The sequence below is a fragment of the Ruditapes philippinarum genome, unplaced genomic scaffold, assembly GCF_026571515.1.
Source record: "Ruditapes philippinarum isolate M1 unplaced genomic scaffold, ASM2657151v2 ctg187_1_1_1_1, whole genome shotgun sequence".
Lineage (NCBI taxonomy): Eukaryota > Metazoa > Mollusca > Bivalvia > Venerida > Veneridae > Ruditapes > Ruditapes philippinarum.
The window spans coordinates 25,332-39,866 of NW_026862590.1; the positions used below are offsets into that span (position 1 = coordinate 25,332).

The 14,535-nt window shown below is 33.2% G+C and overlaps 1 protein-coding gene across 1 annotated transcript in view; it reads right to left on the reverse strand.

Annotated features, from left to right (window-relative positions):
* Positions 1 to 14,535, reverse strand: part of LOC132719503 (dynein axonemal heavy chain 8-like) — a gene marked incomplete at its 3' end in the record, with an annotated part of 78,165 nt that overhangs the window by 24,390 nt on the left and 39,240 nt on the right. The window contains exons 17-19 of the mRNA XM_060703274.1: positions 2,127 to 2,314; positions 1,766 to 1,846; positions 1,251 to 1,367 (exon numbers count right to left, since the gene is read on the reverse strand). Coding sequence (XP_060559257.1) covers positions 1,251 to 1,367; positions 1,766 to 1,846; positions 2,127 to 2,314 — 386 coding nt within the window. The remainder of the gene's footprint in view (positions 1 to 1,250; positions 1,368 to 1,765; positions 1,847 to 2,126; positions 2,315 to 14,535) is intronic.

Here is a 14,535-nt window from a genome sequence, read left to right on the forward strand (position 1 = left end):
ATGATTTCATAATCCTGCAGAAAAGCAAAATCCTTGCTAGAAGTTTACAATATTTACACAATGGAGACTAATTCTATAAAACACCATTTCACAAACATGGTTCTTCATCAGAAACTTTCAATTATGAACAAAAAAACATGAGAGAAATTTCATGTGAATACCTATATCGTTAATAACAAAAGAAATTGTACACAAAAGTAAACATTGTCATTGCCAAAATCAACAAACTCCAATGCATGGAAATTGGATTTTTCAAATACTCTTGCATAACCAAGGTAAACATGTCTAGGAATTGACCATGACAAAAGGAACTAGAGATGTGTCACAAAGATGCCCCCAAATTCCACTGTTTTGTTAGTCTACTGAGGCCACTCTTAAAAGTTTTATCTGTTTGCTATTACCGGCCAACCTACGAAAATACTTCGACTTCACAGTTCCACAATATTTTATATGAAGCTGGGTTCAAATGATTTTATGTGAATTTTGCAAACATAAGTTGTGCAATGTGAACTTTCATATTTTTATGTGAAATTTTGGTAGTATAGAAACTACTGTGAGCTCATTTTTGAGGACACATATCCAAACAACTTGCTAAATACATATGTAAGTGCAAGTTCTTATTGAAGAAACAACAGATCTTTAAGGTACTTACTTAGATGTAATATTTTCTATAAGTCTTTACATACAAAGAATTAATATTTTTCTACATGCAACACAAATTAAAAATTGAAAATTTTAAGTCAATGGCAATAACTCAAGCAAAACTGAATAAATCCACATGCAAACCCCAGGTTCACAACTTCATATGTTGATCAACATTCCTGTAAAGTTTCATGACTCTAGGCCAAGCATTTTTAGAGCTACTGTGATATTACACATTAAATGGAATGCATGCACACATACATGCAGTTGAATGAACAAGGGCAATCTAAATGCCCATCCTAGAGTATGGGCATAAAAATCATGTTAACAATAATCTATAAAAATAACATTATCATTTGTCTTTGCCACTAGTACGAAGCCAGACCAGCTTGCACATCCATGTAATCTGACCTGCAGGCTCTATGTTGGTTTCAAAAGGCTAATTATTTCTGGTTCCAACAGAGTAAGAAAATCATTTTCAATTCAATTCTTTAGCTCAGTTTTAGTACTTTGATATTGAAATCTCTAAATTTTCAAACTGACTGTTCCAAATTCAAAGCTTGGCAAGTCCATGACATAAATGACATGTTTAAAGAGTTAAATCTAACCTGTTTGACAACAATCTGAAGGTCTTTAAGAGCTTCTCTGACATTCTTGAAGAATGATGGAAGACTAAGAGAGGTCCATGTATGAGCAAACAGTCCTGGTTTTAGGGCAGTGTCAACCTGAAAGTATACATTTCAAAGTTCCTACAAAAAGTAGCATTTTTGTTACCCCAGTAAGTCTGTCTATACAGAAGGGTTTTTAAAATATGTTTTGATGTAATAATTATAAAGCATCATTACTGCTGAGTTTTCATTGAATCAAATGCATAATCCAAGTAGTTATATTACACAAGTCTTCATTTCTTTACATATTACTTTATTCAATATTGAAGGTAGATAGGTAAAGTGTGCAGTACCAAAGTACTGTTAAAAGGATTTTTTCAGGCAACATGGGACATCTGAATAAAACCATTTAACAGCCTTCAACTAGCTCTTTCTGGGTGCATAATTTCCTCTAATTATGGGAACTTTTAGCTACAACTTTGATAAATATATAAAAGCATCAAAAAGCATCTTACCTTCCTCAAGACTGGCTTAAGAGGAGTAATGAATATTGTTGGTATGGATGACCTGATTTGCTTGTTCTCCTCCAGCAATACCTGCAACAGTACATCTTACAAAGTTAAGTATAATTTAAAATAGTACATGGAAATGATAAAGTCAAATTATTGAGAAATTGAGCTGAAATAAAATAAAAAGACTTATTCTTACAACTTATTCTATCAAAAATAGTTTGATTTTATGAATATAGACATTCCTTAACAACATTTGCTACAGATTGCCTATTGATATAAAGGCAGAATAAATAGAAGATTTTGAAATATTGCTAAATTATCATTCCCAGAAAGAGTCATTGAAAATTGAAGAGATTTCACAAACCTGCATCTCTTCGAAGTGGTTTCTCAGTTTATCAGAAGCATGAACAAGAACTTTGGTATCCTCTGGTATATCAAGCTCTCGCTTGATCATGTACTCTGACTCCTTTATAACTTCAAATATGTATGGGTCAAAGTTTGCCATCAATTGCTCTGTTGTAGGATGTTTAATAAGAACTGGCACTTGCAAGTCTGTGATGATAAAAATACTTCAATTATGACAGTCTTGCATCTTTCTTTAAATTTATTCTACATAAAACATAACTTTAAAATCAGACTCATGTTAAACATTTACTAAATATCATCTCCCCATACAGACAATGGCGTGCATTATAATTAACCGGTCACTACAGGTCAAAATCTTTTTTTCTCATTTGTACAAACATTGTAAATAATTACTTCTCTGGTAAATCACCTGTCCATCAAGACAAGTAATTCAAAATTTCGAGACTGGTTTTAAAACAAGACAGAGACAGCAAGGCTTGACTAATTAAATACTGGACACAGAAAGGAAGACAAAACTATAAAAGAAAAATCTATTATAATATAAATGTATTTCTGTATCAATATAAAGAAAGCACTCAAATGTTCTATATTTTTGCACAACATAATATGCATATGGTATTGTCAATAATAAATGTTAAACAGACATTTCTATGCTTTAATGGAAAAGACAGCAATTTGAAATCTGAAGTCAACCACTTAAAAAACAAACATGATAAAAGCCAAAAAAAATTGAAGTTTTTAAAGTAAAATTATAAGTTCAAAGAGGAAACATAAGAGTTAACTCTTCAACAAGAGCACTACTAGGGGGAACATTATTATGCCCGAAAAGGAAGGAAATTCAATGTATACATAAATTAAAGAAATTGATAAATAAACACATTAAAATAAAGTATTACTTCCTTCAAAAGCAATCCTCCTTTATAGCTGAAGAACCTTCATATATATATATATATACAGTTGCTGTTTCCAAAGCACCACCATCAAGTTGTTATCTTGTAAGTAAAAATGCTACATCGGATGGACAGAAAGACGCCAGGGGTATAACACAATATAAGCAAATTTTCTAGGGCATATAATTGTACTCAATATGAGTGATCATCCTATGAAGTTTAAACACTGTACAGTGTTTTTTTTTCACCAAAATATTCGGCGAAATTCTCCCTATTCCCCCCTCAAAATAGTATGTTTTTTTCCCCCCTCAAAGCTGAAATTTCCCCCTATAATATGGCAGCCCAAATCTGCCTGCAATGAATATCATTTTTTTGCAACTAACTGCCGAAAAATGCTTTATTTTATGCCTGTAAGACTTACTGTAAAGCAAGGTTTTTCATATAGGTAAGGGGAGCTACTCCTGGTATCCCAACAAGTTTATCATGTGACACATCAATATTTTAGATCCGTATAAAAATCCCCTTCCTATTACATTTTTCCCCCTCCAATGGGCACCGACCCCCTTCCCCCAAAAGTGAAAAAAAAACACTGCTGTAGGTCAAATGGAACTTGTGCTATACTCCAGAAGCCACAATTTTCAGTGTTAAGGTGATTGCGAATATTGTTGGCCAAATGGATCTTAAGTTATGCTCCGGAAACATAATTGCTAACGGACGGACGGGCGGACGTCCGACCGAATTGGGATGGGATAAAGGGTCATTTCTGTTGTTAATTTCTCTTGTTTAATAGAGGGCCATGACCCCTTATTCTATCGTTAAGGAATGAATTCTATTGTTCTCTTTTGTTCTGATTACAGTTAGAAGGCCCACTGTCCCTTTCCGGTAGAAGCATGACAGACATTTCGGGCATATAAAAAAGATATGCGAGTTATGAACCTTGTCATAAAAAAGATGCTAGAGTTATGAACCTTGTCATGCATGATATGAGAAATGACAAAGAAAAATTATTTATCTTAAGTCTATTGTAGTTACAATTTATAATAACAAAGATAATATTTCAACAAGAGGGCTATTTATAATGGCCCCGAGTCGCTCACCAGAAACAACTTGTCCATTGTCAATATTTTCTAATATTAAATTCAAATTCCCTAAGAATGCTACAGACAAAGTTTGGTGATTATCCATCAATTAGTTCTGTAGAAATAGACATTTAAAGGTATTTCTATTTTAAGCTTTAGCAGCCCTTTAAAGGGACCAATCAAATTAATATGAGCAAACTTGATAAAACACTACCCAAAAATGCTACAGACAAAGTTTTGTGATCATCCATCAATTCGTTCTGTAGAAGAAGATGTCTTTAGGTTTTTCTATTTTTAGCTCTAGAGACCCCTAAAAGGGGCCAATCAAATTAATATGAGCAAAGTTGATAAAAGACTACCTAAGAATGCTACAGACAAAGTTTGGTGACCATCCATCAATTAGTTCTGTAGAAGATGTTTAATGGTTTTTCTATTTTTAGCTCTATTGACCCATAAAAGGGGCCAATTGAAATTACATGAGCAAATTTAAGTGTGACTGTCACAAGGATGCCACAGACCAAATTTGAAGTAAATCTGCCCAGCAGTTTCTGAGAAGAAGACAATTGTTGACGCATGACGACGGATGCCGGAGCATACCCCTTTGATACTAATAGCTCACCCTGAACCTTTGGTTCTGGTGAGTTAAAAATATTAACAGTGTCTATTCTAGGAGGGGCAATTGGGGGATTCACCCATATTTTTGAGAATTCACCCCTATTTTTTGAGAGGAAGGGGGGAAATTTTACATAGACAAAGAAGGAAAAAGATCAACAAATGTAAAAAATTCTCACCTTTTGAAAAAAATCCCCCGTTTTTCGAATCCTAGAATAAACACTGTATTAATTTACAAATGAATTCTAAATTCAAAAATTTAATGGAGATAATTCTCGGAATACAGAAGCTTGCATTTTATAACTTATCCATATGAAAAGAAATTACAGTAAAAAAAAATAACATTTGTTAACAAATTCCAAGTTCAAAAGGGAATAATTCTGAAAATAGTCACTCCAGAGTTTTGAACCTTGTCACACAACATGTGTATAATGATAAGAAATATATATTTGAAGTTTGAAGTAGATACCTAAAAAAGTAAAGAAGTTATAATATTTCTTAAAGTAAATCTAAGTTCAAAGGGAGATAAATCTTAAAATATTACTTTATTAAGAGTTGTGAACCTTGTCATATAAGATGTGGTTGATGATAAGGAAATATGTTTTTGAAGTTTGAGGTAGATACCTTTAAAACTAAAGAAGTTTTAGAAAAAAATAACATTTTCAAGTAAAAAATTTAAGTTCATGGGGAGATAATTAATGCAATATTGGTGCTAGAGTTATGACCCTTGTCACATGAGATGTGGTCAATGATATTTTACAGGGTTCCCACTATTATTTAAGAGTGAAATTCCAGGTTTTTTCAAGGATTTTTCTTTAAATTCCAGGTTTTTCAATTTGAGAATTCCAGGTTTTTTCCAGACTTCCCACCAGCCCGTAAAGGGTGAAAACATAATATGTCCCGTTTTTCAAACGAGCATATAAAATTCATTTTACTTGCACGAATGACAAATCTTAATAGGCCTGTAAGAGTTTTGTCATTTTAATGAAAACAGTATATATTTACAATATTTGCATAAAACTATTGAACATAGGTCAGTCATAAAAAACTTTAATTGAGAAACAAGGCAATTATATTAATTTTACAGCATAGTAATGACATTTGTTTTAATGTAGCAGCACAAACACACTTTGCTGGTTTTTTTCATCATGGGGTGGCTCATATATATATTACAAAGATGTCATTTTTTTCACAATTCTCAAAAGTTTACACAAGTTTCATTCTGGAGTCTACAAAATTTTAACTAGTGAGATTCTCAGAGAATGATTATTTTACTCTCTGCATTTCTGATCAAGATCATGTTTTATACAGTTAAGTTCATGTTGTTTGTCATGTGCTGATTTTCTCATAGCATTTGCTTTAGCTAACAATGTCAGATTTTGTTCTTTTTCTGCTTTTTCGCATTGCTTGTCAGCATCTGAAGTCAGGATATTTATGTCCTTTTCTAATTGTTTCTGTTTCTTATGTAATGATTCAACTTCACTCTTGAGTTCATCTTCTTGAAATTTCCTTTTAATAGCTTCATTTTCTATTTTTTGCCTGTCAAGGTATAACATGTACTGGTTTCTTGCAGTTTGTGCTTTTTGTCGTAATTCTTTTGTAATGTGAACGTTTTGAGAACCTCCGATTTTTGAAAGATGATCTTTTACAACCCGACGGGCAACCAAATTGGTGCTTTTAATATTGGTGTCACTTACATCTTTGTTGATAGAGAAACCTCTCTCTACAGATGCTTGTCCATGAGACAGTAATAGCAGTTTTTTCAAAACCGACCATAATTTCCTGTAGTCTATTTTATCACTTATTATGGAGTAATATAAACAGTCTATACGATTCGTTGTTTTGTCAAACTTTTGAAATTCAGGATTCAACTTTGCTTCATTGACAAATTTTTCATACTGTTCCAAAATATCATCACAATCCCTAATATCTAATTGTCCAATAGATTGCAGTTTTGATACAATCTTCTTGAACCTAACTTTTGCAGTCATCTCTATTTGTCACAATTGCTTTGGGTGATAGACAAATCATGTTTCTAAGAAAGGCATATTCTAAGGAGATCGCTCCAACAATTTGCTTATGATTTTTTTTATCATGCTCAAACATTCTGCTCTTAATTCAAACGCTGCCCTTTCACTCACTTTTTTGTCCTTTACCAGCCTGTTAAGCTCAGTTTCTGCAGAATACCCAATGTTTATGTTCTTATTGTGTTTCAAATTTTGTTGATCATTTACATCAATTTTTGTGAGTTTGGATAAAGTATGTGCTTCTTCAATAACTGAATTCTTCACAATCTTTTTCATAAAACACTTTAAAATGTCACCAAAGTCCTCAGCTAAGAAAGGTGCCATTGGCTTGACTGTTTGGTAACTTACTAAAAATGATTCAATTTTTTGTGCCATGGATATTATACACTGAAGATGGACTTTACTCAATGGGTCCTTAACAAATGTTTTTGACAGTTTCGTAAGATTTTTGTTCCAGGATTTCTGTACTTTTTTTGCTCAATACCCTTAATATACCTGTCTAGGGCGGGTAAAATCTGAATAGCCCTTTCACAAACTTTAATGTTCTCCACCCATCGATGGCTACAAACCTTAAGAGGATACAAATTTGTTTCCGAGGCCAATTCAAAATCCTCTCGTCGGGCAGGAACATCCTTCAAAAGAGTGTACATAGCTGAAAAGACTTGAAGTGATATCCCAACCTGTTTCAGTGAGTCCAGCTTTAAAAGCGTTATGTAATTGATGCAGACCACAGGAACCAATATTGATTAGTTGAAATTTGTTTCGCTTTTCCAACTTCTTTTGTAAACAATCAAATGCAGCCCAATTAACATTTGGACCATCCATTGCTAACTGAATTACTGTATCATAGCTTAATTTAGACTCTACACATTCATCAAAACATTCAACTAAGTCTGTAGCACAAGCATGGCCTAGAGAAAATGTGAAGTAAAATAGCTATCTGTGACTTTATCTAGATCCCAGTGTCTCAAAAATAATGTCTAATTGTTTTTTTCTGCATTTCTTTATTGAGGGATTCAATCAAACATTAGCACAAAAGGCTGCTGCTTTAACTTTTTTCTCTAACAACAAAAGAACAATAAGGTGCGATCCCAAAACAAGTCAAATACATGGATTTTGTCTCTCCACAAGACATCCCTTTTGCAAATATTTGAGTCAGGAAACATGAACTAAATAAATCGGTCACTCTTGCATTCGACGAAAACGGAGAAATTACTTTCAAACTGTCTTAAAAAGACCATAGAATTTCAGCAATCCAAAAACTTCATTTTTAGTTGCAACACTGCACTGAGTAGAACTTGTAGTTTACTAGAAATGGTGGCAGGAGTGGTATAATTTCCATCAACTGCTATCCGATGAACTACTTAGCTTTATCCGCTGAATATGTTTGTCCCCTTTCATATTTGATGTGAGTGCAGTTTTACCCATTTAGAAGATATTAATTGACTTTTTTAGCAAAGTTTACAAAAAGGCCGAGTTATTATTCCGGTCCCTCTGTATCCAATCCTTGATATCTGTATCTGACAACCACTTTTCTTAAAAAGTAACAGGGCATCTGAAAAAGAAGAAAATTTCTATAGAATTAAAGAATTAAAAAAAAAGTTTGCTTAGTCTTATCTGGAAAATAAAGGGCACTCAAGAGCTATACATCAAATTTTAAATCAAATTATTACCACGGGTGTCCCCATTGGGCCACTGTTCTGTCAATTTTATTACTCTAGGTCAAATATTTTTTGAAAACTAAAAATCTTTTACTAAGTAAAGGGCAAGAACTTTACAAATATTAAATAAATCCACAAGCAAACCCCAAGGTGCATAAGTACACATCGAGGGGTGAAAGCGAAAGAGGTCTAAGTGACATTTTTTCAGAAAATCACTTTTTTATATAAATGTGTTTAAAATCTGTATATACATCTTCTGTGAAAAAATCTTGAACACAACACATTCATTTTTATATATATTTAAAAAATACGAAAAAAGACTAAGTGAAATATGAAAAACAGTTAATGTGAAAAAGGTCTAAGTGAACATAGTCACTTAGACTTTTTTCGCAATTATTTTTTAAAAAAATGTGATGGTCTAAGTGACAAAAATTATAAGCAGTATTTCATTTTCAGTTTTAAAGTATGTTTTATAATGATTACTGTTGATAAAAGTAGTACTGATAATAAGATGATATCATTTTTTGCGTATTTTCATGTATTTTTTTTCACTTAGACTTTTTTTCGTATTCAGTGCTGAAACTGTGTTATACTCTAGTAACTGAATGCGAAAAAAGTCTAAGTGAAAAATTTTTTGCCTATATTGACAAAATATTAAAAAAACATGAATGATATAATTGTTATTTCATGTGTTATAAAGTCAATGTTTCATTACTTTTGGAAGAGAATAACCTTCATAATGTGACATTTTAAGTTATTCTAAAGTCAGTTTAAGCAGTATTTTAAAATGTATAAGGTGGTCCTCTCAAATAATTTGATATATTATTCCAACCATATTGCATAGTCGAGCTAATAAAAGTAGAAAAATGTAAACAAAGTAGTATTTTGACTTCCAAACAAATTCACTGTAACTGAATATACCTATAGTTAAAGATCAGATGAACTTTTGCATGGAGATCTCACTGCCACCGTATTTGTTTTACCTTCATTTTGATTCGTATTTCCCGAAAAAGCTTATTTTAAGCCATGCAATCAAAATGTCCTTTACAGATTGGCAGTTTAAAGGGTTGCGAGAAGGTGACCTCCTGATAGTGCCCGTCAAGGTGACCTCCTGTTAGTGCCCGTCAGATCCTTAGTGTAATGTTAATAAGGGGCAGATTGGTATAAATTAATACAAGTAACATAGTAAACAGCAGCAATGCAAGATCAGATTTTGGTTAGCGGAAGGATGTTTGTTTATATACACATTTTAATAGAACATTTTGAGTTTTTGACAAAATACAAATTGAGAGAATAATAAACAATCATACTAGAAAAAATTGTTAATTAAAAAAATACATAGTATTTAAAATGCAAAGTATGTATCAGTGACAATGATTATGATTATCATTATTTTACTTTTATAACTACTGTGCATGATGACTATAATAGTTCATGATCCTGAACTTAGATTGGTACCAAAAATAAATATTTATAAACAAATAGAAGCATTCTGTAATTTATCTCATGGCAGGTTTAGTCCAGAATAACACAGAAGTAATGTTTGGCATGCACATACTACGGGAAGTCAGAAAATATCCGGACTTTTGACTCTTTCTCGAAAGCCATTCAACATTTAAAAAAAAAATCTTTCTACTCTTTTTCAAAATATTCTCCAGCTATGTCTACGCACTTTTGCCATCTTCGTGGGAGCTTTTGTATTCCCGCTGTGAACCATGAGGTAGACCTATGCTTTAGGTACTGTGAAACAGCAGATATCAAAGCCGCCCTGGTCTTATATTTTTTCCAGCAAGCAATTTTTTCAGTTCTGGAAACAAATAAAAGTCACAGGGGGTGAGGTCTGGGCTATAAGGAGGGTGAGACAACAATTGCCATTTGTAAGAGTTGATAACCTGCACTGTAGCTGCTGCGATATGGGAGGGGGCATTATCGTGAAGAAGGAGGACATTTTTCTGTTCTAACCTGGGACGCATTTGCTTCAGCTTTTCTCTGAGATTTTTCAGAATTACTTCAGAATAGTACTTGGCGGTGACAGTTTGACCTTTTGGCATGAAATGAGTTTCAGAATAGTACTTGGCGGTGACAGTTTGACCTTTTGGCATGAAATGAGTAAGTATCATTTCTTGTGAATCCTAAAAGGCAACAAGCATGACTTTGCCAGCCGAAGGAGACAGCTTAAACTTTTTAGGAGGTGGTGAACCAGCTCATTTCCACTGCTTTGACTGAGCTTTTGTCTCAGGTTTGGAATAATGAACCAACATCTCATCTCCAGTGATAATGGGGTTCAAAAACTTATCTCCTTCACGATTAAAATAACTTAAATGTTCATTTGCATTGGTTACTTTGGTTGCCTTTTGATCTGCGGACAGCTGTCTAGGCACCCACCTGGCACTTATCTTGCTCATGCTTAGGTGTTTGTGTAAAATCTTGTGTGCCTATGCCTTACCGATGCTAAACTTGTTGCCTACATCCTCCAAAGTTACTCGACGACTTTTGTTGACAAAAGCTTTAACATTTGCTACCATTGTTGGGGTCACCGCCTCAGCTGGCCGCCCAGTCCTAGGCCTGTCACAAACACTTATTCTGCCTTCACGAAACTAAGAAACCCGGTTGAAGGTTGAACTTAATACACATTTATCAGAAAATCTTTTTTTAAGCCTCTGAAAGATGTGGCAGGACTTTTCTCCTTCTGCAAATCAGAAACTTTATTACAGAGCGTTGTTCCTCTTTAAACATATTTATTTAAGCTCGATTGCGAAACAAGTTCTTGCAACTTATATTAATCAGTCCGCTTCCTGGAGCCAACCAGTACTGGTGTCATATGGAGAAATATGGTCGTGACCCGTGAACCATGGTTGTTCCTCTAACAAAGAGTCCATGATAGACAAAACACCTATCATATATCAGAGGGCAAAATACTGTGTATACACAACTATCATTGAAAATAGACTGACCACTTTATTGGCGAATGAATGTAGTTTTCACCAATATATAATGTGTGTACATGTATATAGCTGCACATGGAAAGAGAGGAGCATGAAAAGTCCCGATATTTTCTGACCGTCCCTCGTACTATAGCATCCTAGCCTTCTTAGGCACATCCTTACATTTTTATCAGCAATCAGCTAATTGTAAAAGGAAATCAGCCCTAGTCAACTTCATAATGTTCATCTTACACATTTTTATGTAAGATGTACATTAACAAATCATTTTTGTTGCCTTCAGAAGAAGAAATAATTATAGTAACTGCCCAATGATAAAATGATTTTGAAATTTCTATATTAGAAAAATAGTTGGCTTATTTTAGGTAATCAACATTAAAGGCCCATTTTGCCTCAGAAATGCTTTTATTTTTATTTCTCAAAAAGCTTTTTAATTTTGATGTACTTTTATAGGATCCAAACATTACTCATATTGGCCCAACTATCTTTTTCATCTGTTGATTTTGGACAATTATAGGGTACATGCAGTTTACAATGACTTTGTATGGAAGTCAAAATACTACTTTGTTTATATTTTTCTACCTTTATAACAAATTATTTTATGTTTATCACTACTTTCTTCAGGTTACATCTTCTAAAATTCTTTAAAACCATTATTTTATCATTTGACCTTTCTAAAGATGCTTCTGAGACATAATGTGCCTTTAAAGCAAATAAACTATATTGTATTACATTATAATGGTAATATTGCAACATTAATAGGGCCAGTTTTTCAGGCATAAAAATTTGTGCACTTAAAGGATCCTATATTTTAGTGATATTTTATTTAATAAAAGTTGGAACCTTGAAGTTGTGACAATGTTGGGCCACGTGAAAGGTGATATTGTGCCAATGGTGCAGCCATAAGAAGCACATGAACTGTTGTCTGATTTTGACAGGTGTAGGTGTTAGAGTCCATATACTTGGCACACGCTTATTTTGACATAATTTTGTAATTATAAGATCTATATAATGCTACATAGTTTAAGTTTTCAATATTTAAAAATATGTTAGTCATGACATATAATAGATCTTTATAGATTTAAAGATTGGATGGATTATTTCATACAATGTATATTTAAATATTACAAAGAATGTACAACTCATTAAAACCTATTAAAGCTCAAAAAAGCTAATTGTCTATAGACTTACAATGTTAATTTATATCAAAATAGTGGGCGACTAGCTGCCTTTAATATGGAATGTTAAATTAAATGAGGTAACAGCAATACATTAACAATAAAATTAATAGAATGTCATTAAGTATAAGTAATATCCTTTGTGCAACTGTTAAGTAGTAACAAACTCATTGTATTGCATGAAAATAAAGAAGATGAAGCACTATATAATAATGTAGCAACCCCATTGATATCAAATTGTCAAACTCTTATAATGATGCTTGCAGGTCAGTTAAAGAAAATTTAAATACTAATTTAGTGCTTTTTTATGACAATGCCACAGGAAATGCTTGTTCAGAAAGCAAATGTAAACCATGGGCCCCTCCAAAACTGGCATAACGGTTTGATTGCCTAATTTTCCTATCAAACATGTGATACAGGGTGTTGTTTCTTGACAGCTCACAATAAGATGCATATCACATTCTATAGTTCATTTTGTCAGATGATTATCATATTTTATTTTATCACTGTCATTAAGCATCATCCTCATCAACAGAGTTGAAAATAGTTTGTAACAGCTGTAACTGCCACTTATATTTTGTACTTGTGCTGTATCTTAAAGCTGTTATAACAATTGCAGTGATTGGTGTTGTATGAATTTAGTGTAACTAGAGGTAACTGTAAATCACTGTAGCAGTCATTGTGAAAGTAGCTGTTGTAGTAATGGTAAAGTTTGTGATGAAGTGATAGCTATTACAGTTACAGAATTATAATATATGTCATATTTTGCTGTTCAGATTGGAATATTCGTCCCTACGGGACCCGCTCATGGGTGTGTTCCAGGACAGATATTCTGATCCTTCAACCGAAAACATGTGTCAGTTATTTTTTCTTGCATAATCTACCATATTTAATCATATTTTAAATACTTTATCTTAATAAAACAACTTTCCATGGAAATTAATGTCATTACACCCGTAACTAATTTCTTATAACTGCGTCATTCCATTCAGCAAAGTCATATCATCCTTAGAATGCCATTGTATAGCATGTGACTCATCTGGCACCCCCCATGATAGATGAAATTTCAGGAATGGGTAAAATAGTGGTCTTAGTAGTCACTTTCACTATCATTGCTACAGAATCTTCAGTTAATACTACTACTATGTGATATCATAGTAAACTGAAGATAGTCTGTAGCTAAGTATAGGAAGCTATGTGGTTGACTATTAGCTGAAGATACTGTAGCAGCAATAGTGATTGTAGTGGTAATTATTGCTATTTTAGTGGTTGTAGTACTAAAGCAATGATAGTGATACAAATGTAAGTATTAAAAGTGTAATCAAAGAAGTATATTTCATGTAGTTTGCTGTTGATACTGTAGCAGTTATATTGATAGTATTGAAAGACTAGTGGAAATGTTAGCTGTGAATACTTCAGCATTGATAGTTTGGATTGTTTGTTTTGTCACCTGGACACTGTAAAGGTTACATGGCAACTTTCCAGCGTAAAATGGTAAAGGAAGACCATCATGCACTATTTCTGGCACATTTGGGACACCTAAGTAGAACCACCATCCTAGTTGTATACTTTCTCAAATGAAAGAATATAAAGTTCCATATGTAATTTGAACCCACAGTTGTGAGGTTGAAGTGTTTTGAAGCTGGCCATCTTAACCAATTTACTATGGGATCCCCTAGAAGTGATAATAATAGTAGTGTTACACTTGTGTTAGCTGTTGATACTAGCAATGACAGTTTTTGTAGAGTTAGACTTGAAGAATTTTTAGCTGTTGATACTGCTACAGTGATTTCTTTCAGTTAGAATTGTGGAATTGTGAGCTGGAATTGTAGCAGTGACAGTGATTGTACAGTTGGACTTGTGCAATTGTTAGCTGTTGATACTGTAGCAGTGGCAGTGATTGTAGTGTTACACTTGCGGAATAGTTGCATGTTGATACTGTAGCAGTGATAGTGATTGTAGAGTTGGACTTGTGGCATTGTTAGCTGTTGATAATGTAGCAGTGATAGTGATTGTAG